We start from the raw sequence: 26,357 nt of genomic DNA on the forward strand, positions 1-26,357 counted from the left end.
TGTGTATATATATATATATATATATATATATATATATGTATGTGTGCATGCATGCATGTGAAACTTCCTGATCACTAGAGGAGCTACTAAGCATTTCAATCCTTGAGAAATGAACTATTTTCTGGCACAGCTGCTTTACAAAGCTTCACCTGACCATCAATAGGTAAACGTTTGCAATCTTTCAGTCTCGACCGAAACAGCAGCTGCTGCAGGTATGTGCAAAAAAACTACTAAGAAATTAAATCTTGGGATTGTATGTGTATGTGTGTGTGTGTGTATATATATATATATATATATATATATATGCGTGTGTTTTAAGACCATTTTTCATGCCTTGTTGAAATGTAACTTAAGATTCTAGCGAGGGGTTAAAACTAGAACTAAAAGCAATATCATTGCAAAGGACTGCTAGGACTGCAGTAAGTCATAGAACATTATATTTTAAGTACCATCATTCATGTTCTGCTGGTAATAATATACTTGGTCAGTCTAACAGACTCAGTGACCTTAATGTCGCACCTTGTTTAGATTATAGTGATGACAGAAGACAAAATGAGGAAAATGAGTTTATATAACAGATATTGTCAGTGCAATATTAATAACATCACACACTGCAAGTTCTTCTAATATCATGCAGTCCTAATTTGTATTAGGACAATTAAAAACAAAAGGAGTTAAACAAGTTTGTATTTTGTCCTGCACTGCAGGAGAACCTCAGACCTATGACTGTTTGACTCGTTTATGTTGGACCATATTAATGTAATAAGGTCCAACATAAAAGCACCTCTTTGTTTACAATAATTATGGAATTAAGCACATGTGTAAACCAGGCAATGCTTCAACCTTAGAAATGCCCCGCTGGTAGATCTGCGCTCCCGGTTCACTTCATTCATTCACAATAATAGTGTGTAACTCGTGCAGACAGAGGTGTCTAACATTATTGGATGAGAGGTGATGGGCAGCCGTCCTCCCACCCTTATGTCTGACCATTTAATCTTTTCATTACTTGTGTGAGTGTGTGTCTGCTCTGAAAACTGTACTTTAAGAATGAAAGCTGCACTCTTTGATACATGAGGCCCCGGATGAACCAGTCTCTGGTCTGTACTTGGGGCGAGGCGCCACTCATCACTGATTAAGTGATTTTTAGGAAGATGAACTAAGACTTGCAGCAGGACTTCATTTAAAATCGGTTTCCTGCTTGGAGCTCAATTCAAAGCTTCGGTTCACGTGGCCCACCAGTAGACCTATTTCAAACTCCAAAAGCAAGAGGTTTGTTTAGCTCTGACTTTTTCCCATAATGTTCAAATCACTTTATTCATCAAATCTGATATTTACGTTTTAGCAGATGTACAGAGGTACTAACAGATTAAATTCAGTATTAATGGATGCCTCAGTAAATTCAAACAGAATACAGCTCATTGTACATCAACTTCATAGGCTACATACGGTTCAGATTGTGTCATGTCGCACATTCCACATTTGTTTAAAAGCATTATTTCTTCCTGCAGTCAAACTCCAGCTTCTTAGTCCCACACAGCAGAAATTTGGCTTATGAGTGCATTCAGGGTTCCAAAGGTATTTTTCAGCTATGTCTTGAACACACCCTTTACTTTCCATTGTCAGTCAGTACATACCCGTGACTCCTCGTCATCGGTCAGTACCCACCCGTAACGGTTTCTTTTCCTCCTCCTCAGCGGTGGCTGGAAGCAGACGACCTGCAGCAGGAGTTGTACCATCACCTATCAGTCTACATACCCAGAGTCTTTTGCTTGGGGCCGAGTGGTGGCAGCAGCAGGGAGGAGCAGAGGGAGGAATTGGCCTGTCAGCTCCTTCTGCTTGCTCCCCTAGAGTGGCTCCTGGTAGGGGAGGAGCCAGCGACTGGCTTGGCGCTGCTGCAAGAAAAAAACCATCCGTCACTGCTGTGTGGTCATGTGTTCAAGGTGGGGCAGCCCACCTACTCCTGCAGGTAACTAATACACCTGTTCAGGTTACGCACACATACATTTGAGATATTCAGAGTCCTCTCTCATTCAGTCTTAAAAATGAGTATTTTGACAATACCAACAATGAGTTTAACATATATTCTTTTAGCCATTGGCATCTAATTCACTAGGAGTTTAGGTTTTCCCAGCTTCTTTAAATGTAACCCAGACAGACCCCCACCTCCTCTCCTGCTCATCTAGAAAACTGCAGTGGGCTCTGTGTTTAGGTTTCTGAAGCAAGGGAAACGGTTATCGAGTGCTCAGGGACGTAAAAAAGCAACGTGTTACTTATGAAAAACAGTTCTGGATCTTTTATCTGTGCTTGGCTTGAGTTAGACGAGAAAGACTTTTACCAAACTGCTTAATTATTGTAATTATTCCTGTAATTAGCTTGACTTTTTCACATGGAGGAATCTTAGTGTTTCTGTGTTAGAAAGTTTATAGAAGCTCATCATCCGCACTGTCTGAAAGCTACTATTTGCCTGGTCGATGTCAACATTGTCTCTGTGAAAACTCAAGTGGCTGAGTGTGCTGCATGATGATTCAGAGACTCAAGTTAACATGTAGCTGAAACAACTGTCAGACACCACGCTAAGAAAAACTTTTTGGACAAAAGGGTCAGAATGGACTGGCTGGTCTGAGGGTTGGAGGATGAACTTGTTAATTAATGCTATCTTCAGATGGTAAGTTTTGCTGTACAAATGACTTGTTTGGAACATCAGTCATTTTATTAAACTCCTGGTCAGAATGTGCTGGATTTATTTTAAACCCAAGTAGCCTTTAATGACTGTTCTCTCTGTAACGTTTGTTTCTGCTCTACATGTTTAACATGGTTCTGATGCGTCGGGTGGTCAGCTCATGTGTACTGTGTGTATGGGATCAGATTTAGTTGGTTTTGTGTTAGATTGTAACTAATTTTTTGCTCATAATGTGGCGACTGGTCAGAAGACACTCACGCTCTGTCCTTCTGTTGGACTGCATCTTTATTTTTGTTCTGGAGCTGGACTAATTAAAGTCTCTCCTGCTGTTGGATCAGATGAGAGGACAGTTGGAAAGTTTGTTATTTTTATTCAAATGAGGGAACGAGAGTCGGAGAATCAATACCTGTGAGGCACAGTTCACCACTGTGTTAAGTTTTAGTGTTGAATTAAACATTACTACAGTGTTTAAAAGAGGATTTAGAACTACCAAAGTATATATTATGTAGCATGATGAAGCTACCAAATATTGGAATATTAATTTTTGGTCATACTGCCATCCTTAAAACACACACAAACACACACACACATCTGTGCAGGTTACACACACACCTGTCCCGTGAGGCAGTTCTGGGATGATGTTTATGACTAAACTAGAATCTGCCTGTGTGTTCAGGGAGTGTGCAGCCGACTCTACATGTGTTCTGTGTATGCAGTGTTTCCTGGGCAGCGTACACAAAGACCACCGCTACAGGGTGACTACACAGACCCCCCCACACTGTAAACACAGACTGTAACACACACAGTGTAACTCTCTAACACTGTGAAACAGACAGTAATACACACATGCGCACACACTTACACATGCTCACACAAACCAACACACTGTAACACGCCATGTAACACAGACAGGTGTTTACTGTAGAAAATGTGCTTTGATGCTGAAGTTGGTTTCATATGTTTTTAGATGACAACATCAGGAGGTGGAGGCTTTTGTGACTGTGGAGATCCTGAGGCCTGGAAGACAGGTCCGTACTGTCAGAAACACACTCCTGCAGACAGCAGCAGAGACCACAAAGAGGTGAGTGACTCTTCCAGTCCACTGAGGTTGAAGGAGATCTCTTCATGGAACTGGATTAAACTGTGAGAGTAAAGAGCTTTATGATGAGTTGATTCTACAACCCTGCTCTTTGTCTTCCAGGATCCTGTAGCTCATCTGCCTCCTGACATGGTTGCCAGGGCTTACAGCATCTTCTTTATCATACTGAAGTATGCTGTGGACATGCTGACCTGGGAACAGGAGGATCAGCTTCCTCCGGGCTTGGAGCCACTGTACGCACACTAACACACACAATAACAAACACATTAACACATTGTGTTCAACCGGGCAGCTGACCTTCAGCACAACTTTTCTCAGTCTGACCCAAATTAGCTAAATATTGGGGCATCTGGTCTCTGGTTCATAATGAGCAGAAACTGAATGTTCAGGCCTCAGGAGGGTGGATTCAGTGTTGAGGTGAAAAGGTCTAACTTGTCAGAGCCCAATGTTCTGCTGCATCCTTCAGGTTAAAAGAAGGATGTTCTGAAGGTCCGTTAGCTGGTTCCTCTTAGTGAAGACTCAGACAAGTCACAGCTCAGACTCACCTGCTTTTATATTCTTTCATCTGAAATGGTCAGCACTGAATCCTGCACTGCACCAGCCACAATGTGCACGAGCCACACATGCACTGCACAGCTAGTGAGAACAGAAACATTTACAGCTGTTTCCTTGGATTTTTTTTTCAGTTTTTGTTTCAAAAAGAGACTAGACTCTACGGTAACTTATAGCAGTAGAGTTTATTATTCTCTGCACTCATTCCTCCTCTGTGTGTGTGTGTGTGTGTGTGTGTGTGTGGGTGCGGGTGTGGGTGGGTGCGGGTGTGGGTGAACCCAGGGAGAGAAGAGACACCTACTACTGCATGCTGTTCAATGATGAAGTCCACACATATGAACAGGTGATCTACACGCTGCAAAAGGCAGTCAGCTGCAGCCAGAAGGAAGCTGTCAGCTTTGCCACCACCGTCGACAGAGATGTCAGTACTACAGACAGTACCACACTCAGTACATCGTACAGTACTGCCAACAGTATGCATGTGTACTACAGTGCAGAGCAGCTCAAATATAGAAAAATTATCTTTAGGATTATTGAAAGGAATCCTTCATTGAGTTTGTAAATGTATTTATTATACTTTAAAGATCAGTGAAAACTGAAAAAGTGTTTATTCAAATGTAGGCTACTAGATAAATAAACAGAAATAAATCAAATCTGCAATATCGTGCACTTCCAATATTTTGTAGGATTCCATGAGTTTTGATTTTTCTAAAGTTTGTTTTTACTATTCTAAGTTTCATGCTTTATGATGTAACCATATTTATCCACTAAAAAGTGTTTTATCATATGGTGGATTAATAAGATTGAAATAAGTAAATAGGGAAATATCCAGAATTTTATAAATATTGACAAATTTCAACAAAAATACAATAAAAAGTGTTGGTTCAAGAAAACAGTTAAAAGTCATTGACTTAATAAAAAAGGTTAAAAATCTGCCTGTAGGTCATTTATAAATTAAAAACCTTTCCAGTCTTTTTGTAAAATAAAAGTTCCTTACAAGTTTGTTGCACTTGAAAGCAAAGAAACAATCCTTCCTTTTGTAAAATCTAAAAATACTGCACAAATGAATTTATATTTCACTATGAATCTTATCATTTTTACAGGACATTTATTGTAAATCTGTATTAAAACTGTGTCCTGTTTGACTCACTGATGATGATGATGATGATGATGATGATTCCGCCTTTGTATCTGTCTTATTAACAGCAGCTTATTTTCTTCTAAAGTTCAGGTGCAGCTTTCAGCTTCTTTAATACAGAATTCATAGATTTAAAATGATATATAGTCTCTCTTGTTTAATATATTAGAATTGTTTTGTGTAAACAACTGTAGTTTCATCATTTTTATAGCAGAATATCTGATTTCATACATGCAGCTACAAAGTCTTTAATAAACATGTCTCATTTGTCCTGTTGTGTTTTCTTGAGGAAGAATTTGAAGTGATGACTTCTCTGTTTGATCTGACGTGTTTTCAGGGTAGGAAGTCAGTCCGGTATGGAGACTTTCAGTTTTGCGACCAGGCCAAGTCCATCATCGTGGTAAGTCACTGATCTGAGACCAGTAGCTGTGTGTGTTGAACTGTGCACATGTTTAAAATGATAAAAAATATGTTTTCTCTGTGAAACACTGTTGACAGTGTGAGTGTGTGGGCGGAGCCACAAAACTCCATTTTGGACACCAGTCTCAGAGTTTTCTGGATCTGTGAGATCCAGAGTTTATAAAACCTTCCTGATGGAATCTGCACGTTTTCTTTGTTCAGATTTAAAAGTTAGATTCATAAAACACCAAATCTAGAAAAGTTAGGACACTGTGTAAAATGTAGATAAAAATGGGATCATTTACAAATCTCATAAACCCATATTTTATTCACAATGAAAAAAATATTAAATCTTTAAATGTAGGAATTGGACAAAAAATTGTCATTTTGAATTTTATGGCAGCAACACATATCTTTACAGCTGTTCTCGGTCCATGTTTTCCTCTGTGAAGCTTCCCCTCTATTTTTTTAACACTCTGTAAACGTTAAGGGACTGAGGAGAGCAGCTGCTGGAGGTTTTGGAGGGAATGTTGTCCTATCTTGTGTGATGGAGGAGCTGATCAGCAATCCTAGGCAAGGCAGTGCAGTTTAGCATTATCTTGCAGAAATATGCAAGACCTTCCCTGAAAAAGGCATCTAGATGGGAGCATATGTTGTTCTAAGACCTGTATTTTTCTGCATTGATGGAACCTTTCCAAATGTGTAAGCTGCCCATGCCAGACCCACTAATGCACCCAGACTGGATGCTCCATATCCTCTTTAGTGTGGAGGATGTGGTGTTCATGGTTTCCAAAAAGAATTTCAAATTTGAAATCATCTGACCACAAAACTGTTTTCCATTTTGCCTTAGTCCATTTTAAATAAGCTTTGGTCCAAAGAAAATGGCAGCATTCCAGAATGGTGTTCATTTATGGCTTCTGGTGGATGTTACAGTGAACTGTTTTTACAGTCAGTGATTTGTGGAAGTGTTCCTGAGTCCATGTAGTGATGTCCAGAACAGAATCAGACCTGTTTATAACACAGTAGCCCCTGAGGGCCCGAAGATCACAGCGATCTAATATTGACTTTCAGCTTAGACCTGTAAACTTAGAGATTTCTCCAGATTTTTTTTAAATCTTCTGAGGATCCTATGAACTATTTCTAGTCAGTTTTTCACATACTGATGAACCTCTGCCCATCTTTACTTCTGAAATATTCAACCTTTTTAAAATGTTCTTTTTATACCCAGTCCTCTTACTGGCCTGTTGACAATGAACCTAATTAGTTCTAAAATGCTCCTCCAGCAGTTTCATATTCATACCACTCACCTTTACAGCCTTTTGTTGCCCCCTGTCTCAACCTTCTTGAACCTGAGTTTGTACTTGAGGATATTTTGAATTCTGTGTGGTCTGTTTTGCATACAAACGCTGGTTCTGTATACATTCATGTGGTTATAAAATTTTATGACCTATGACCCCTTCCCCCCAGAGGAACACCAGCCGCCAGTCAAAGCCCCTGCGGGTTCAGGTGATGCACTCGTCTGTTGTGGCCCATCAGTGTTTTGCTCTGAAGGCTCTTAGCTGGCTAGGACAGATCATTCAGTACTCTGGTATGTTTGTGTTTCATTACCCCTAATCCCCCACTCTGTGTTTGTTTCTGCTGACCGTTGGTTCTGTTTCAGATGGTCTGAGGAGGATCCTGTGCCAGGTGGGCCTGCAGAAAGGTCCAGAAGGAGAGAACTCCTCGCTCGTGGACCGCTTGATGCTCAATGACTCCAAGATGTGGAAAGGTGACTGATTGTTTATAGGACATGAGTTTCTGTTAAGAGGTTAGAGTTCAGGAACATCACCTGTATGTGTCTGCAGGAGCCAGGAACATCTATCACCAGCTGCTGATGAACAGCCTCCTCATGGACCTCAAGTACAAAAAGTTCTTCGCCATCAAGTTTGCCAAGGTACCTAATCCTCCTAAGACATGACCTTGGCCAGAACCTGAGAGGTCCAACTCAGGTTCAGACTGCAGTCGGAACCTGAACCTTACATGGACCTCACAGGCTACTATCAGATCTACAGACTGCATGGTTTCTATATATTTTATATTCTGATAAACTGAGAAAGTGTTTCTTGTAGGAAGGAGACATTTAAACCTGAGATGATCGTCTGTATAGTTAGTTGTCTGCCTTGTAGTAATGACCCCTGAGTGACTGTAGGAGTTTCCTGTAGAATGGAGACACAGATGCTGTTAAATGTTACTTTAATTAAAGTAAGAAAAACACACAAAGGTTACTAAAATAACTTGAAACTTGACAAAAGTAATAAAAAGGAAAAAGAAAATCAACAAATGAAAATCAGTCACTGCTTTTGAATTTTTGGTTCAACTGAATAATAAAAAAAACCAACCTAATGAAACTGACCTTGACAAAAAAGATGGTACTCCTAGAAAAGATTAAAGTAATGTGACCATAGTAACATGTTAAACTCAGGAGTGTCCTGTAATTACCATCGCAGGTGTCTGCAGTCTTGTAATCAGTCAGTCAGTCAGTCAGTTAGTTTAAAGGGTGACAGGTAGTCACAGGGCTGTTTGGTGTTGTGGTGTGTACCACACTGAACATGTAGCACAGAAAGCTGAGGACAGAGATGTCTCAGGAGCTTAGAAAGAAAATGATTGAGCAGCAGGTTAAAGGTAAAGACTATAAGACCATCTCCCAGCAGCTTGATACTCCTGTGACTACAGCTGCTCAGATTATTCAGAAGATTAAGACAAGGCAGCTTTATTTGTATAGCGCATTTCATAACACGGTAACTCAATTGAAAACATTGTGACAAAGTGCAAAAGAACAATAACAGCATACAGAAAGATTAAAATTTAAAACTACAGATGCTCAAAGACAGAATATTTCTTGAAATGAAAAATTTAAAGCAAGCTCTGATTAGAAATTGAAATAAAAGATAAAGGAATATAAAATACTGCATAAAACTATTTTTTGCTTTAATCAAAAGCAGTAGTAAACAGGATGGTCTTCAGTTATTTTAAAGAAACTCACAGTTGGAGCAGTTCAGCAGTTTTCTGGGAGTTTGTTCCAGATATTTGGTGCATAAACGCTAAATGCAGCTTCTGCATATTTGGCTCTGACTTTGGGAGCAGATTTGATTCAGATGGCTACAGAGGTCTTGATGGTTCATAGTGCAGCAGAGGATCAGAGATGTATTTTAGACCCAGACGCTTAGTGCTTTGTAAACCAGCAACAAGATTTTTAATTCACTTCTCTGAACAACAGGAAACCAGAGTAAAGACCTCAGTTTAAGGTCCACAGGACTGGAGCCAACCTCCCTGGACGTGGCCACAAGAGAAAAATTGATGGCAAATTGAAGAGACGGGTAATACGAATGATAACCTAATAGCACAGAAGAACATCCAAAGAGATAAAAGGTGAACTCAGATTACACCATCAGTCTGTTTGAGCCAAAGTGTATTTAATGAAAGGTCGAGGAGTTTGACAAAATTCATATTGAGAATCCACAAAGCTTCTGAGGTCAGATGAGACCAAAACTAGGGTTATTTGGTAACAAGTCTCATCAGCTCTGTGTTCACAACCCCATAAATCAGACCCTCCAGGATTTTGCGATGTTGCAATCTCAACTATTAACGCAAAATCAAGCAAACCCCGCGAAATCGCAACTTTTTGCAACTTTGTCCAAAACACTGCAACTTTCCCGCAACTTTAACCCAATATTTATTGTTTCTAAAGTGATTTGCCACCGTTTTTGCAGTGTAGTGTCTTCTATGTGGGTTTGTGTAGTGTGGAATACAAAATAACCCCAAATAAGTCACGAAGAAGACGTGACGTCAAATCCTGTTAACATCAGAATGCCGGGAGAATGCAGGAGCAGCGACCGAAGCGAGAATGTGCGCTAATGCTTCACATTTGCCCACAAAGATTTCAGCAAAACACCGCGCAAAACACCGCAGTGAAGTTGGGTTTTAAGTTGGATATTGGATATTCGCGCTCCGCGGAGTTAGCAGCATCTAGCTCACGGCTGACCCGAAACAGGAACGCTAATGTCGGCCAGTCGTCCTTAAGTGAACCACCGCGCGTGAGAGAAGGGGCCGGCAGAGAACGGCTGGCCGACATTAGCGTTCCTGTTTCGGGTCAGCCGTGAGCTGCACAGCGAGAATATCCAACATCCAACTTAAAACTAACTTCACTGCGGTCGCAAACCAGTTTCCTACCCAGCTGCATGGGAGTGGGGGGAAGCTGTTTTGCACGTCCTGCAATGTAATCATCAAACATAAACGCAAGTCATCCATCGACAAACATTTTGTGTCTGCAAAACGTGAGGAGAGCTGCAGACGAGGGACAATCCAGAAATGGTCATGAATGTCAGTTTATAAGCTATCAAAGTTTTCAAATAAAGCACCTTTTGATGTCAATGTTTGTTGGTAATTATCTTACAAAACTAGTAAGTATTTTTGGTTTATATATTAAAAGTTATGGTTTTTTATTGATTTTAGTAAAAAAAAAATTGCAACTTTTAGGAAAATGCCCCGTGAAATCAGGCATTTTAGCCCGCAACAATCACAAGAAATGCCCGCGAAATCCTGGAGGGACTGATAAATTAAACAAAAAACAGAATCCTGTACCTACACTGAAACATGGAGGAGGCTCGGTTCTGTTCTGGGGCTGCTTTGCTGCATCTGATACAGGGTGTCCTGAATCTGTTCAGGGTACAATGAAATCTGAAGACTATCAAGGCTTTCTAGAGATAAATGTTCTGCTCAGTGTCAGAAAGCTTGGTCTCAGCTGCTGGTCATGGGTCCTCCGACAGAATAATGACCCAAAACTCAGCTAAAAACTTAAAGAATGGCTCAGAACAAAACATTGGACTGTTCTGAAGTGGCCTTCTGAGCCCTGATCTAAATCCTGTTGAACATCTGTCGAAGGAGCTGAAACATCTGGGGAAGGAAGCCTTCAAACCTGAGACAGCTGAAGCAGTGTGTTCAGGAGGAGTGGGACAAAATACCTGTGGACAGGTGCATAAGTCTCAGAGAGAGGGACAGAAATCACTTGGTTTAGTTATTGCCTCCTAAGGTCGTGTAGCAAAGTATTAAGTTACGGGGATCTTAATTTTTGTCAAGTTAATTAAATTAATTTTTTTAAATAATTCGGTTGAAGCAAAATCCAAAAATAGTGAATGATTTGATTGTTGATTTTTAATAATTTTTTTCTTGCTGTTTCTTTTGTCAGTTTCAAGATATTTCAGTGATTATTGTGGGTGTTTCTTTCTTTAATGAAAAGGTACAAACAAATTTCACTGTATTTAAACCTGAGATCAGGTTTGGTATATTTGATTATCTGCCTGGCAGCAGTGACCTCTCAAAGTGTGAAAGAGTTTCCTGTTGGAAGAAGACATTAAAATTTAACTTCTGGGTTGATTTAGCTAGGTATCTGACTAGCAGCAGTGACCTCTGACATCCCCCTCCCCTATAGAACTACAGGCGGCTGCAGACAGATTTCATGGAGGATGACCATGAACGATTGGTGTCGGTGACCTCATTCTCTGTTCAGTTCTTCACCGTGCCAACCATGGTGAGTGGTCCTCCTGCTCTTCCATTGCACCACCACACACCTGCCTCTCTCTGCCCCCCCCCNNNNAAAAAAAAAAAAAGCTGGTAGAAATATGAACGCTTGCAGTGTGACTACGTGAAAGACGACCACGACCGTGAGCTGTCCATCACTGACCTGTCCATCCAAATGTTCACCGTCCCATCTCTGGTGAGTTCCTGCCAGACTAAGCCGAAGCCCACCCGTCTGTGTGATATCATCAACACTGTGTGCTGGCTCAAACTGTTCGTTTATAGCAAACTGTGACTTAAATCTGGCAGGTTTGTAAAAGCTGAAGATTTTATGTGACAGATTTATCCCAAAGCAGCTCTGTATCTGGGATTATGGTGACTAGACTGCTGATAGTCAGTTTGTCCTGCAGGTGAGAGTAACTTCATTGATCACACAGGTGAGAGTCAGAAACATGTAAATATCATTTACTCTGATTATTAAACTTTACAACTTCCGCTGACTCCATAACTCCTCTTTTCTGATGTTTTTGTAGTGACAAGAGTTTCTGTCAGTTTGTTAAAGAAACTGGCATCAGACCACAAACAGCAATTATAATTGTAAATTAAAACACTGAGAAAACTGTTTATTAAAACACAGTTTTTAACTGTAAATAAAAAACTCTGATATACCTGTCAATTAAGACTGGTTAAACTATGAATATAAAACATTGATATAACTGTAAATATACAACATTGTTATAACAGTATATATAAAACGGTAGTATAAATATAAAAATAAAGCACTGGTGTAATTGTAAATGTAAAACACTGGTTTACTTGTAAATATAAAATACAAGGATAACTGTAAAAATACAATATATAAATATTGAACACTGGTTAACTTGTAGATTTAAAGCACTGGTATAACTAAATATAAAACATTGGCTCTGTGTAAAGCTGAAACTGAAGGTGGTGATAAACTCTAAACTTTTAACAATAGTGACCTTTTTTTTTACTGAATTTTAATGTTCATCAGTGTTTCATTTCGTTAGTCTGTCGTCTGCTGATTTTATTCTGGACAGCTGTGATCCATTTCCATTTTCCTGTCCCTTCCCCTTCATCTAAGGAAATTCTGGTTTCTTGTCTATTTTAATGGGATTTTTTTTTCTGAAGTCAGAAACTTCTGTGTTTTTGCATTGCTACAGGCTCGGATGCTAATGGTGGAGGAGAACCTGATGACCACCATTATCAGAACCTTTGTGGATCACCTCCGTCACAGAGACCCACAGGGACGCTTCCAGTTTGACCGCTACACAGCCCAGCAGGCTTTCAAGTTTGGTCGGGTCCAGAGCCTCATTGGTGACCTGAAGTGAGGACCTGTTATAGACCCGTCACAGGACCACTATAGCAGTCGTTCCAGTTTAACCAGCTGTTCTGTCTGCAGGTACATCCTGATCAGTCCTCCCTCTGAGTGGAGCGATCCACTCCGACTGAAGTTTGTTGAAGGTTTTGATGCTTTTCTGGATCTGTTGAAGTGTATGCAGGTAACCTGGACTCACAGCAGAGTGTTTACCAGCTCAAGTGCAGCCGTGTGTTTGTCTGAACCCCTCTGTCTATCTGTCTGTCTCAGGGTATGGACCCAGTGGTGAGACAGGTGGGCCAGCACATCGAAATGGAGCCCGAGTGGGAGGCAGCATTCACACTACAGATGAAACTAACTCACATCATTTCCATGACCCAGGAGTGGTGCTCCACTGATGTGAGCCTGTGCCAAGTGTCATATGTGTTACACAGTCATACATATTACACAGCATTATACATGTTGTGCAGCTTCAAACCTGTTACTCAGTATCATATCTGTCACACAGCAGGGAGACTTATTAAGAGCAATTTTTTGAGGGGACACCAAAGGTACAGTCATATGTTCTGTTGTCACATGAACAGATGAAACCCTTATTACTACTATACTCTACTACAAATTACTACTATATAATTGGTAAATAACCTAAGAGTTGAACTGGAATGGCCAAACAAAATATTAATTAAAACAGTGTCCCTTATTGGTAGAGTACCCTCTATATAAAGATTTTTAATGTGTTCACTCTGCAGGGCGAATAATGGTGAATAAGCATTAACGTACATCAGATGTGGGTGTAGTTTTCTTCAGTTTAAAGATTGTTGAGAAGATGTTGAAGATACTGAATTATTTTGGTGTCTGCCAACACAAGTTATGAACTATTGAAATTATCAAACAAGGTCTATTTTTCCTACTAGTTAAAAATCCCTTTAAATTAAGATTTGTTCTTTTCTTATTTTACTGTTACAGTCTACTAAAAGATAGTGTTTTGATTTGAAAATGAAGTCTGCATTGGAATTACATTTCAGGCAACTGTAATAAATCCAACTGCACTAAAATCAGTCAAAAAAAACTAAAACTAACTTTGATTATTTAAGCGCCAGGGCGGGCATTCAAAGATTCAAAGTTTCTTCTGTGAGGGGAAAAAAATGTAGTTTTGTTTCAAATGTTCATGTTTTTCATTTTATTGAGAACTGGACATGTATAACATGTGTGACATGTCTTTTTTTGTTGTTTGTTTTTTAAAATTAACTTTTTGATTTGACTTTGTTTTAACTAGGTTAGTCATTTTGAGTACAAAACTTTTCATAGAAAATAATAACCTGGCCACAAGCAGCAAAAAAACAAAAAGGATAAAACAGCAGAAGGAGAAAATGTAAACAACAGGCAACCAAACATCCAGTCATGGAACTGGAACCCAGTTATTCATGTTACCTCCACTGCTCCAGTCATCAGGCAGCTTCCTGAGGAGTTAGCGGTACAATGGATCAAATAATAATAAATAATAATATAAATTTCAAAACTCACAAATGCATTGTTTTGCCTACATCAGTGGTGGATATGTTTTGTGCTTTTTATATTGCTTAAAAGTAATGTTTATTAAAATGATTTACTAGGGCGGATAATGTCCATTTTTCCAACACTGAAGGGGGGTCTGAACCCCCCTGACCTCCTTGGAATTCTGCCTAAGCATGTTACACAGCATCATACATGTTGTGAAGTGTCGTTTGTTACCAACAGGTTTGTAGATGTTACATGGCATCATAGGTATTGCACATTAGCACCCTACTTGATCAAAACTAAAATAATGTTATTTGGAAATAGTTATTGTTGTTATTTGGAAGTAACGATTATAAAACTACATCGCAGTCTTCAAAAATTAAAACAGCAGTTTGTATTAATTAAGATAATAACAACTTGTACCTAAGTACCCATTGTTCTTGAAGTTTATACTGTTAGAAGCTAGGCAAACAATAATTAATAACTAATGGAGAAGCGTGGGATTAAAAAGGAATGTACTTGTTCCCACTCCTTTTCGATTTGTAAACTAAATAAGAACTGGTGGAGCAATGTGTATTGTAATGAATTTTATTTTGTATTTTGTCTTTTATTGTTTTCATGGTTGAAATACACTTGTACTACTCATACTATAATACGCTACATTACACATGTTAACATATATAACATGCTACTTTAACTTTCTACATTAACATGTTACATGACCTGCTACATCAACATGCTACTATAACGCACTACATATATACACTACATTAACATGTTAATAAAAATGCCACAATAACATGCTACAGTACCGTCTTGCATTTGAGACATATTTAGGTAAATATTTTTACTGAAATGTAGAATCAGTATTTGATCCTTTGAACTGTTCTGTCTCATCAGTGATTCTTCTGTGTGATTGTCAGGAACATGTCCTGATCGAGGCCTATAAGAAGTGTCTGAGTGCACTCAGTCAGTGTCATGGCGGCCTGTCTGATGGTGAGCAGTCAATCAGCTTGAGTCTGGCCGGTCACTCTGTGGATACATTCAGATACCAGGTGTCTCAGGAGAAGGTGTCCATCCACCTGCCTGTCTGCAGGCTGCTGGCAGGTAAACACACACGTGCAGAGACATACATACATACATGCATACATACATGTTATCTGCTGTGGATCTGCATGTTAACTCGTACTGCATGTCGTCTTCTTTCAGGGCTCCATGTTCTGCTCAGCAGGACGGAGGTGGCATCTCAGTTCCCTGAGCAGCTGCCGCTGGTCAGTAATATGATCAACTTCTTACAGAATTTTTGATTACAGCTGTTTTGAGATGAAACTTATGGGATGTTCCACTCTTCACTGATCTGATAACATCAATGAAGTCTTTGAACATTATCAGTAATTAATCAGCTCTAAATACAGATTCACATGTTCTTCTGTAAATACATTAGCTGCAGGGGCTGAAAGATTCCCTCATCTTAGACTCAAACAAACTTCACCTCATCAACAGCAGCTGTTTCTAATCAATCAGATTTATTGATGGTGCTTTTTTCCACGTGCCCTCAGGGTGAACTCTGCCCCCACCTCCTGATTGAGCTCCCACTTCGCTGCCTGGTGCTCTGTGCACAGGTGCATGCTGGAATGTGGAGGAGGAACGGCTTCTCACTGATCAATCAGGTAAGGGTGTGGCTAGTGATCAATACTTCAAGGACTCAGATAAGCAGATGTCAGTAAACATTTGTTGTTTACTGTTTCAGATCTATTATTACCACAACGTCAAGTGCAGAATGGAAATGTTTGATAAAGATATCATCATGCTGCAGGTACAGCAGGCCACCACCCATTCAACTCCTGTCTTACTCTACTCTGGTTCAATAATTTTATACTCACTTCACTGAGTCTACTAATTTATAGTTATGTTTAATCAAATAAATCTAATCTGAATCTATTCTACTCTACTGGCTTCATTTTGATGTTACTCCGGATCTACTTTGACTCTACTGATTTTACGCTGATTCTACCTGTTCTACTCTGGTTTAGTTTTGATTCCATGTTTGTTCTATTTTGATTCTTGTTCTAGTTTGTCCTGAGGTCTCCTGTTGTTTTATTGTGATTCCACTCGGACTCTACTCTAAATCTATTATGACTACTGAACTTTCTGGTTGTATGCTGCCTCTAGTGAAACCACTGATTGTAGTGTGAATCTTTTAAATCAACTCAAACTAGTTTTTTCTCATCTGACTTTACTGGCTCTACTTTCATTCTATTGTGATTCCACCAACTACTGTTTTTTTCTGGTTCTACTTCATACCTATTATGATTCTACTTTGAGTCTACTGACTGTGATCTGATTCCTAACTCACCTGATACTTTTCTGAATCTAGTTAAACTCCACTTATTCAAGTCTGACTCTTATGACTCAACCCTGATTCTTTGTTTTTGCTTTGCTGACTTTACTTAAAATATGATCTAATTCAGCTCAAACTGTTTTGTTTTTTGGATGTTTTTTGTGTGAATTTACTGATTCAGATGTACTCCACTGACAGCTTTTGATGTTTTATTGTAGGTGGGGGCGTCCATGATGGATCCAAATCATTTCCTTATGATTGTTTTGAGCAGATTTGAACTTTTTCACATCTTTAGTTCTGTAGACATTAGGAAGAGATACAGAGAGGCCAATAAGGTCAGTACTGACTCTGCTGTTGTTCTGCTGATGTATGGAGAAGATGGAGTCTTTGAGGGTGAATCTGACGCTATAGTGTCTGTTCCACAGGACCTGGTTCAGCAGAACACTCTAATTGAAGAGATGCTTCATCTCATCATCATGGTTGTTGGTGAGTGCTTCTGTGCTGCTGGAAAAGGAAATAATCAGGCTCTAGGTGTAGATTGTACAGGTAAAACAGGATGGTAAGCTTAGCTGCAGTATGCTTGTGTGTTAAAGGTGAGCGTTATGTGCCAGGTGTTGGACAAGTGGAGCCTTTCGATGAGGTTAGAAGAGAAATCATCCACCAACTCGCAATCAGACCGATGGCTCACAGCGAGCTGGTGAAGGCTCTTCCTGAGAACGTGAGAGGCAAACCTAAGAGTTTACTTACAAGTGTTCACCTGAGTGTTTACCCAAGTGTTTGCCTGAATATTTACCCGAATGTTCATCTTATGTTTACCTGTGTATATTGTGTATGACCATGGATTGTCTCGGACTATTTGTGTCTTTTTCAGGGAAATAAGGAGACTGGTCTTGAGCAAGTCATCGACAGTGTGGCTTTATTCAAGTCAGTTTCTGTTTTACACATCCACTTTAACAACTTGCAGTCCACCTTGAATATACGTGACTTACTCATACAGCTGTGGTATAGTACTGACTGTAGTACTGTGTCCACAGGAAGCCAGGTGTGACTGGGCGGGGCCTGTACGAACTGCGTCCTGACTGGTACAAGCACTTCAACCTTTACTTCCATCACTACACCAGAGCTGACCAGTCCAAGGTATCTGCACTGATTTGGATCTAGATATTGACTGAGTCTTGCTCAGATATTGTTTGGGTATTGTGTGTTGTCATGGTAACCCTGCGTTCTTCCTCAGGCTGAGGAGGCTCAGAGGAAGCTGAGGAGACAGGTCGGCGAGGACACGGGTAAACACATCTTTCTGTGAACTTTTCAGCATCTATTTGTAATTTACCTGCTCAGCATGGTAACCTGTGCATGTCTTCTTTAGCCCTGCCCCCACCAGTCCCTCCGCCTTTGTGTCCACTCTTTGCCAGCCTGGTGAACTTGCTACAGTGTGACATGTTGTTGGCTGTAGAGGGCGCTGTGCTGCAGTGGGCTGTGGAGCCGAGCGGTGGTGGCTGGACCGAGTCGATGCTGCAGAGGGTGAGCTGGAAATGTTTCTATTATTTACTTGCCAAAAGGTCTGTTCAGATACCTGAGAGACCAATCAGACTGAAGACAAGAAGTTTAATTGGACTAAAGACAGGAAGTTTAATCCCTGTCCTCCTCTGAGTCCACACAGTGGACCCTAATGACCCGCAGAAGGACCCATCCTCATCTGAGTCTACACAGAGAAATTTTAATGACTTGCAGAAGGCTGAATTGTCCTCTGAGTCCACATTGAGGAGCATTAATGACCTGCAGAGGGCCCAATAAAGGGCGAAAATTCGATTCTGTTTTTGGGGGAGTACGTAAACTAGTGAACCAAAGCTTCGAATCACGCTCTGAGCAGAAAGGCCAGTTTTAAATGAAGCCCCACTTCGAGGCTTGCTTCAGCCTCCTTAAAATCACGTGACTGATGATAAATGAAGCCTCGCTCCAGGTGCAGACTGGACTTTGGTTCTCCCAGAGATCTGCACCTCACTGAATTTAATCCCAGACAGGCAAGAGTTAATCAGAAACAGATTGGGGGAAAAGAAAGAAAAAAATATTCAAGAAGCTGAAACAAATGTTTTAACTTTTGACTTTTTTCTACCTCTTTGTGAAGTTTTCTTATGAAAACTTGAAAATTAAATGAATAATTAAATAAATTAAACAAACCAGTGCAACACAAAACAAACAGCTGATGTCACTGGTAAAGCGTCCATTTTTCTGATTTATTATTAGACCAGGCTGTTTTAATGAGAAACAACTTTGACCCACAGGAGGGAGAGAAAAACAGAGAAACAGTCTTGTTTCGAACGTTTTATTTTATTGAGAAGTGGAAATGTATAAAATATATGTCATTTGTTTATGGTGAACTTCTGCAAAATAGCTACTTGCTGGAAGCAAATTATTTACACCAGCAGCAGAACAATAAAACAAGGAACAGCCAAAAGAATAGGGGAGTCAAACCTGGGTCTTGCACATGACAGGTGGAGACTCTAACCATTGTACTAATTTCCGCCCTTGGGCCCTGTCCCGAGTCCATACAGAGACACTGAGGCCCTGTTTACATGTCAAGCTCCTGGAAGCATTAGAGATTTTTTTGATGTTGGTTAATGAAAAGTTGCACATTTATATGGTAATGATGTGATTGTTAAAGCCGCTGTAGTTTCTATTCCAGATCACTAGCTGGCACTGTAATTTTTGTATTTCAACGACGCATTCAGACATTTTCTTGATCATGAAAATGGTTGCATCCAAAATGGACCCGACAGTGGGGTTGAATTGTTGCTGCACGTTGAAAAGGATGAGTAGCACAAACAGTACTCAGTATTATCTGCCATTGTTAGTGTAGGTGATCTACTAACTCAAGTTCAGAAAAAATGTTTGCAACCATCCGTAGTGCAAATGTGCAATTTCACATTGATGCTGGGCATATCTGAAATCTTCCACTCTGAGATCTGGGTTCAAGAGGTTTCAGTGTCAGAGAATCAGCTCGTTGTTGTCATGTACACAAATGGCCAAATTGCAACAGAAATGTTCCAATTTCACCTAAAAACAGTGTCATGCAAACAGGTCCTGAGTGGGATGTTTTGACACCTGGTAATTGTGGATTCTGTTTGTCCTCCTGCATGTAGGCGCTCCACCTGGTGGGCATGGCTTTGCTGGAGGAGCAGCAGCAGCTGGAGAACAGCAGCACAGACGATGACATCATCTTTAACTACACGTCTAAAATCACACGTCAGTATATACTACTCACACACTTGTGGAGTAAAAACATGTTTTTGTTTTTTTCCTTCAGTCAGTCATATCATCATGTGATATGTCTGATTTGTGTTAATTATTTTATCGTGGCAGTTTGTAGTTTTAGTTTGTCTCACTCATTGTGTTTGTATATTCAGGTCCAGGTGAAGCTCCCAGTACTTCAGGAAGTGTTCTGGCTTTGTTGGAGAGTCTGCAGAACGCTCCTCACCTTGAGGTCCACAAAGACATGATCACATGGATCCTAAAGGTGCATGCTGATGTCACAATGATGTCACACTGACACCAGCTCAGTTTACAGTGGCTCATATAAAGTAATATAAAGCTTATCTCGTCAAAATTTTTAGTTCTCGGTTGACTTGGGTTTCCTGAGCTATCTCTTAATTATGCTGCTATAAGCTTAAGGCTCCGGCATACTCTATAAGAAGTCAAGAAGTCGCTTTACGGTTTTGTGGTTGCGTGACGTTCATTTTCACACACACCTTTCATAGTCCATCAGACACTCAGCTCAGAGAGCCGACTTCATGACTTCTTATTGAGTATGCAAAGACCTTTACACTGCTGGAAGACAAACTGACCACATTTCTTCACTTTGCTGCTGTCTTTACTGCTCTACTCTCCATGTTTGTAATTGTAATTATTTCTATCAACTTTTGTTTTATTTTGTTTTTCTTCCAATAGAAACTGCACCTGAACCAACCATTCTGTGTTTGTCTGTCTTTTTCCTGTCCTCTTAAAACCCAGCTGGTTGAACAGATGGCTTCTCATCCTGAGCCTGGTTTTACTGTAGATTTTTTTCTGTTAAAAGGGAGTCATTAGTTTTTTACTGTCACCAATGTGCTGCTTAGGATGGGAAATTGCGCCAATGTGAAAATTTGACTTAGTCTGCTGGGTTCCTTGGATAGATAACTTTTACTAATTAGCATTTTATAATGTATGTGAATATTTTTGTACAGTGCCCTGAGAAGACATTTATGAATTGGCGCTATGTAAATAAACAAAACTGAACTGAATCAAAACTAAAGAAGTCCAGTTGCTGTACTATTGTATAAACATCCCTGGTTGACTAAGAACCTGCACCTGCATTAAAGAGAAGTTCTCAGTCCATCAAAGGAGCATCAGAGGCGGACTCTCAGACTATATCTGAGGCCACCAAAGTCCAGTTTTCACATGTCCAAAATCATGAACAAACACTGCTGTCCCACCCAGTGGGATGGGGGACAATAAGATGTCCAGTTGTTGATATTTTTGTGTGTTTGTTGGTGAGCAGATGGTGGGAAACATCAAAACCATCAGAGAACGGACATCATCTACATCCAGCATCTCCATCAACCAGGGACAGCATGTAGAAGAGGTCAGAACAACTTCCTGTTTGTTTATTTTACTTTAGTTGACAGAAAGATTGTTTTATTGTTCTAATTCAATAACAGAGTAGAAATTGATTGATTGATTGATTGATTGATTGATTGATTATTGGGGCACGGGGGTGTCTTGTGCAGACGATGAGGGACAAAGACAAGGCGGAGAGGAAGAGGAAGGCAGAGATGGCTCGCCTCCGCAGGGAGAAGATCATGGCTCAGATGTCTGAGATGCAGAAACACTTCATCAATGAGAACAAAGAGCTGTTCCAGCAGAGCATAGAGGAGCTGGAAGCTTCCACCTCTGCTGCCGAGCACTGGTACACGTGCATACACACCTGGAAACTCCTTGTAGCGGCAGCTGTGTTGACATGCTTTTGTGCTGTTCATCAAAAGAGCATCAAAATGTTTTGGTCTTCTCCTTTCAGTCCTTCCAGTTCAGAGCTCACCTGTTCCTCTCAGGTGTGCGTTGGTCCCTGGAGGATGAGCAGGGCTGAGTGCCGTCAGCTGGTGACCTGCATCCTGTGTCAGGAGGAACAGGAAGTCAGAAGTCATGGAAAAGCAATGGTCCTGGCAGCATTCATCCAGAGGTCCACAGTTTTGTCCAAGAATCGCAGCCGTGGCCTTCCTGACTCAGGTGTGTGGAACCACACTCTGGTGTAACCTGTATAGTCACCTGTCTGTGTTACTGATTGTTGCCCAACATGTGACTGTGTTTCTCAGAGAACCATAACTCCCTGTTCATGCATCCTGACCTGTCCATGGGGATCCACACAGCCAGCTGTGGACACATCATGCATGCCACCTGCTGGCAGAGGTGAGATACTGCAGCTATATTCTGACCAACCAGCAGCTCACGGGGCAGGTCACCTCATCACTTTACACTTGTTTGTATTCAGGTACTTTGAGGCGGTGCAGCTGAAAGAGCAGAGACGTCAGCAGCGTCTGAGAGGTCACACCAGCTATGACGTACAAAAAGGAGAGTTTTTGTGTCCATTGTGCGAGTGTCTAAGCAACACTGTGATCCCCCTGTTGCCACGCACCTCCCCACCTGACCGCAGGTACACATACACTTGACCTCAGACACACCTAATCCCAGGTACATGTACACCTATCCACAGGTACACCTGACCTCAGGTACACGTACATCTGATCTCAGGTACACATGCAACTGTCCAGAGGTGCACAGAACCTGAGGTACACCTGTCTACAGGTACATCCATTCCATTCCTTAAATACACCTGACCTCAGGTACACATATACCTGTTTACAGTTACATCTTCCCTCAGATATACATGCACATGTCCACAGTTATCTGACTTCAGGTACACCTACAACTATTCTCATATACACCTGACCTCAGGTACACTACATCTGTCTACAGTTACAGCTGAACTCAGGTACACATACACCTGTTCACAGTTATGCCTGACCTTTGGGGCTGGTACATCTGTCTATTGTTACACCTAACCTAGAGCAGGCATAGGTATGTTTACAGGTACACCTGACCTAAGGTACACATGCATCTATCCATAGCTACACCTAAACTTAGATACACATAAACCTGACCTCACACTTACAGTCCTGCTCACCGTTATTGGCACCCCTTCATGATTTGCATAGCTGAGTGAATATCTTCATGATCATTCATTGGTTAATTCATGTCATATGTGTGGAGGCAGTCCATCACAAGTGATCCTCATGTGTGATTTGCAACAGGTGAGCCAAATTGGGTTTTCATATTGATTTGCAGCAAAGGGTGCCAATACCATTGGCATGGTAAAAATTATGTTTTTCTTTGTTTTCCTCATAATGTTTATCTTTTTAAATGTTTTTGATCATTTGCTGTTTTGCATCAAGCACAAGCTATCAGCAATAAAATGTTGTTTCACTTGATGAATTTCCTTCAGTTAATATTCCATTATATGTACTTAAACTTCATGGGTGCCAATAATGGTGAGCAGGACTGTACATAGACTTGACTTCAGGTATACCTACACTTGTTCTCAGAAACTTAGCATCAGGTACACAGACACATATATATATATATATATATATATATATTTATTTTTGCTAATATAATTTTCGCTAGTATATAATTGCCTTTATTGTCCATTAACTAAAAGATGCTTTGTTACCAAATCACTTTTTTGTCAGGCATGTCAGGCACTCAGCTTCCCTCATATCATGATCAACATAAAATCATGGGTATTGTTGAGAAAAACGAAGTTTTTAGTATTCACTCCTTTCAGAGGAATCTCACCTGACCACTTAGTTTCTTTCATCGGATCTTTTGATGTTGCAGAAAAGACGGACACATAAAACGAGTCCAAAGCAGAGGTTTGAAAACAAATCATACATTTATTTAAACATTCAGCTGAATGGAGACAACAACTCACCAAGAAGAGGCAACAGCAACACGTTCCCAGTTGTGTCTGAAGTAATAACCCCTTTACTTCTTAAAACATACTATCATATCATGATGTCCTGGAGCCTTCCGCCTCCCTCACCCCACAGACACAACTGTTCTTCGGGATTATTCTATCATAAGCTAATCGTGACCTCATTTCAGCAATCAAATCATTTTAGTGACATCGAAGTTTATTTACATTTTTCGTAACCTACTTTTAACAATCAATTCATTTTAGCAATATCCAAGTTTGTTTATATTCTATCATTGACTAAGCATAACCTCATTTCTTAGCAACCAAAGTATCTTGATTATATTGTACAGTTTGAACTACATTACCATTTAGTATTTATCCAAGCTTTACATGTTTGTACCTTTGAGAGATCCCTTTGAATGAAACACGTTATCAAGCTGTAATGAGTTTCACAGAAATGAGAAATCAACACACACCTTCTTTACAGTATTTAGTTCTTTATTTCATCTATACACTAATGTTTAAGCAATTTCTAACTGCTGATGCACGTCACCATGTGCAGTTGTAAACAAGGAAACTCGCAGTGCTGAAGCCAGTGATCGGAGCTACAGGTGCAAGCTGACCTTTGTTGACATGAAGAGTGAGGACAAAGTTGGAAGCACAATGCAAATCATTTTGTGAAAAGGTTTCAGACTGAAGTAAAATAAATTCTCAGTTGATTTTAGAATCCCAACACATTTTTTTTGTCTTAGAAAGAGGACATGTTGATAGAAAAGAGGTCACTGGTCACCCTAGGTGTATCTGTCCTTTTTGTGTGGATTATTTATCTCTGCTGTTTGTTTTTCTTCAGTGTTGACCATCCCAGTCTGGAGACATGGATAAAGACAACCAGGCAGCAGATAGAAGCGTTACAGTCCATCTACATGAAGCGATTAAGCGGTCAGTCATCTGTCAGAGGATGGAGTCACATCTTTCTGCCAGTGGTAAAATGTGTTTAGGTGGTGTTTTGTTTGTATGTTGCAGGTACATCAGAGGAGGTGGAGCCTGTTGCTCATGATAGGTGAGTGAGTAGGGGTTGCTCAATTATGTAAAAATATTCACAATTATTTTGATCAATATTGTAAAAAGGATTATTGAAAACAATACTTCACTGAGTTTAGAAACGTTGCATTTATTGCTTTTAAAGTACAGTGAGTTGCCTTGAACATGAATTATTTTTTCTTGATACCTTCTTGTTGAACTAACACTTAAAATAACTGACAAAATATTTATACAGATATAGGCCACTGTATAAAATAATAAATACAAATAAATAAAATCAGCACTTTCACTATATTGTAAGGTCCTATGAAATAATTTTTTACCACAGTTTTTATTACTATTCTAAATTTCATGCTTTTTTTGTTTTTCCTAAAATGTAGTATCATGTGGTGGATTAAGAAAATTTTAATAATTAAATCAAAATTGATGAAAAAAAATCAATAATATTGATAAATTTAAACAAAACAAAAGTAAAGAAAACTTTCAACATAGCTTCTGGTGTTTAGTAAAAATACTTTAATTGGTTAAAAGAAGAATGTATCTTCTGAAACAATGCAAAACATCCAAATCTTGTCCATACTTGAGGCTCTAGAGTCAAACAATGCACTAACAGTAGGGTAGCCAAGTACCAGCTAGTGGTCGACAGAACCGTAGGTTGAAACTGTAACACCAAACACTCAAACCTGTGAAATGATAATCCTGTTCGGTATGACCATGAACCCCCTCAGCGAGATCATCACAAAGACTGGCTATGGATATTTGCTCCAAAATACGTAATGTTATGCATATAACTACTGTTCCCTGAAGGAGAGGAACGAGGTACAACACATGTACTATGGGATATCACGCCCCCGCGTGTCCTGGCTGAAGATACCTTTAATCACAGCTTTAGGCAAATGACGTGATGACGACAAGTGACAGGCCCTGCCTGCACTATGTAACCGTCCGTCATCACCGTCATTCCTCAGTTCAACAGCCTCTCTTCACCGAGCCCAGCTGAGCAGCGGGCAGCCATGTGTTGTACCTCGTTCCTCTCCTTCAGGGAACAGTAGTTATATGCATAACATTACGTTCCCTTTCAGTCAATTCACTCGGTACAACCAGGGGTGGAAATTAAAAATTTTGTCCACCTGCCATAGTGGCTGGTGGACAAATTTTTTTACCAGCCACTATTTTTTGTTGTGACAAAAAGTTATTTCATATGATGATGATGGAGGTGGGTGGAAGCAGTTGTGGTGCCCTACAAGCTGAACAACACCTCTTTCTAGACACTGCATGAAAATACCTAGATTTTTCTTGTTTTGTTTTAAGACATTAAAAGATGCATAGGTGTACATAAAAAATTCAGTCAAGTGAAATTTATTTCTGTGGAGTGTTTTTTAAGTATTTATTGTGCTTTTGTAAGTTTTTGTATGTAAGTTGTAATGTTTTTCAGACACTTGCTGCTTTTAAGGCATAGATCTATTTGTGCTACCTGCTTATATTTAACAGGTCGGATATTCTGATGAAGGAAGTGATTTTTGTGGTTTTAGAAAGGTTTTCGTCGTGGATATAAATTGTTCCAATGTTATGCTAAGCATAACTCCTAAGCTTCCACTTCAGTATCCGATGATATTTAACATTAACACGAACCGCTATAGTTTTCGGTTTGTAAACATGACGGTAGCAGTTTTTGACGGGTAGCACCGACCTTTAGACATAGCTGTTTAGCC

At 40.0% G+C, this 26,357-nt stretch overlaps 1 protein-coding gene across 2 annotated transcripts in view; it reads left to right on the top strand.

The window, feature by feature from the left end:
* Window positions 1-26,357, top strand: part of ubr2 (ubiquitin protein ligase E3 component n-recognin 2) — a 53,699-nt gene that overhangs the window by 1,780 nt on the left and 25,562 nt on the right. The window contains exons 3-35 of one of the 2 annotated variants that reach the window (XM_025010146.2): window positions 1,695-1,966; window positions 3,357-3,435; window positions 3,648-3,761; window positions 3,882-4,012; window positions 4,614-4,752; window positions 5,807-5,869; window positions 7,336-7,456; window positions 7,529-7,636; window positions 7,713-7,801; window positions 11,336-11,434; window positions 12,606-12,769; window positions 12,845-12,944; window positions 13,031-13,159; window positions 15,181-15,364; window positions 15,467-15,528; window positions 15,817-15,927; window positions 16,008-16,073; window positions 16,817-16,933; window positions 17,024-17,084; window positions 17,192-17,316; window positions 17,470-17,522; window positions 17,633-17,735; window positions 17,833-17,881; window positions 17,965-18,119; window positions 19,739-19,871; window positions 20,003-20,112; window positions 21,133-21,216; window positions 21,362-21,540; window positions 21,649-21,857; window positions 21,944-22,037; window positions 22,120-22,281; window positions 24,455-24,543; window positions 24,628-24,664. In XM_025010146.2, the coding sequence (XP_024865914.1) occupies window positions 1,695-1,966; window positions 3,357-3,435; window positions 3,648-3,761; window positions 3,882-4,012; window positions 4,614-4,752; window positions 5,807-5,869; window positions 7,336-7,456; window positions 7,529-7,636; window positions 7,713-7,801; window positions 11,336-11,434; window positions 12,606-12,769; window positions 12,845-12,944; window positions 13,031-13,159; window positions 15,181-15,364; window positions 15,467-15,528; window positions 15,817-15,927; window positions 16,008-16,073; window positions 16,817-16,933; window positions 17,024-17,084; window positions 17,192-17,316; window positions 17,470-17,522; window positions 17,633-17,735; window positions 17,833-17,881; window positions 17,965-18,119; window positions 19,739-19,871; window positions 20,003-20,112; window positions 21,133-21,216; window positions 21,362-21,540; window positions 21,649-21,857; window positions 21,944-22,037; window positions 22,120-22,281; window positions 24,455-24,543; window positions 24,628-24,664 (3,791 nt within the window). The remainder of the gene's footprint in view (window positions 1-1,694; window positions 1,967-3,356; window positions 3,436-3,647; window positions 3,762-3,881; window positions 4,013-4,613; window positions 4,753-5,806; window positions 5,870-7,335; window positions 7,457-7,528; window positions 7,637-7,712; window positions 7,802-11,335; window positions 11,435-12,605; window positions 12,770-12,844; window positions 12,945-13,030; window positions 13,160-15,180; window positions 15,365-15,466; window positions 15,529-15,816; window positions 15,928-16,007; window positions 16,074-16,816; window positions 16,934-17,023; window positions 17,085-17,191; window positions 17,317-17,469; window positions 17,523-17,632; window positions 17,736-17,832; window positions 17,882-17,964; window positions 18,120-19,738; window positions 19,872-20,002; window positions 20,113-21,132; window positions 21,217-21,361; window positions 21,541-21,648; window positions 21,858-21,943; window positions 22,038-22,119; window positions 22,282-24,454; window positions 24,544-24,627; window positions 24,665-26,357) is intronic. The other variant, XM_017434448.3, reaches the window with a different exon arrangement.

The sequence above is a fragment of the Kryptolebias marmoratus genome, linkage group LG22 (genome assembly GCF_001649575.2).
Source record: "Kryptolebias marmoratus isolate JLee-2015 linkage group LG22, ASM164957v2, whole genome shotgun sequence".
In the NCBI taxonomy this organism is placed as follows: domain Eukaryota; kingdom Metazoa; phylum Chordata; class Actinopteri; order Cyprinodontiformes; family Rivulidae; genus Kryptolebias; species Kryptolebias marmoratus.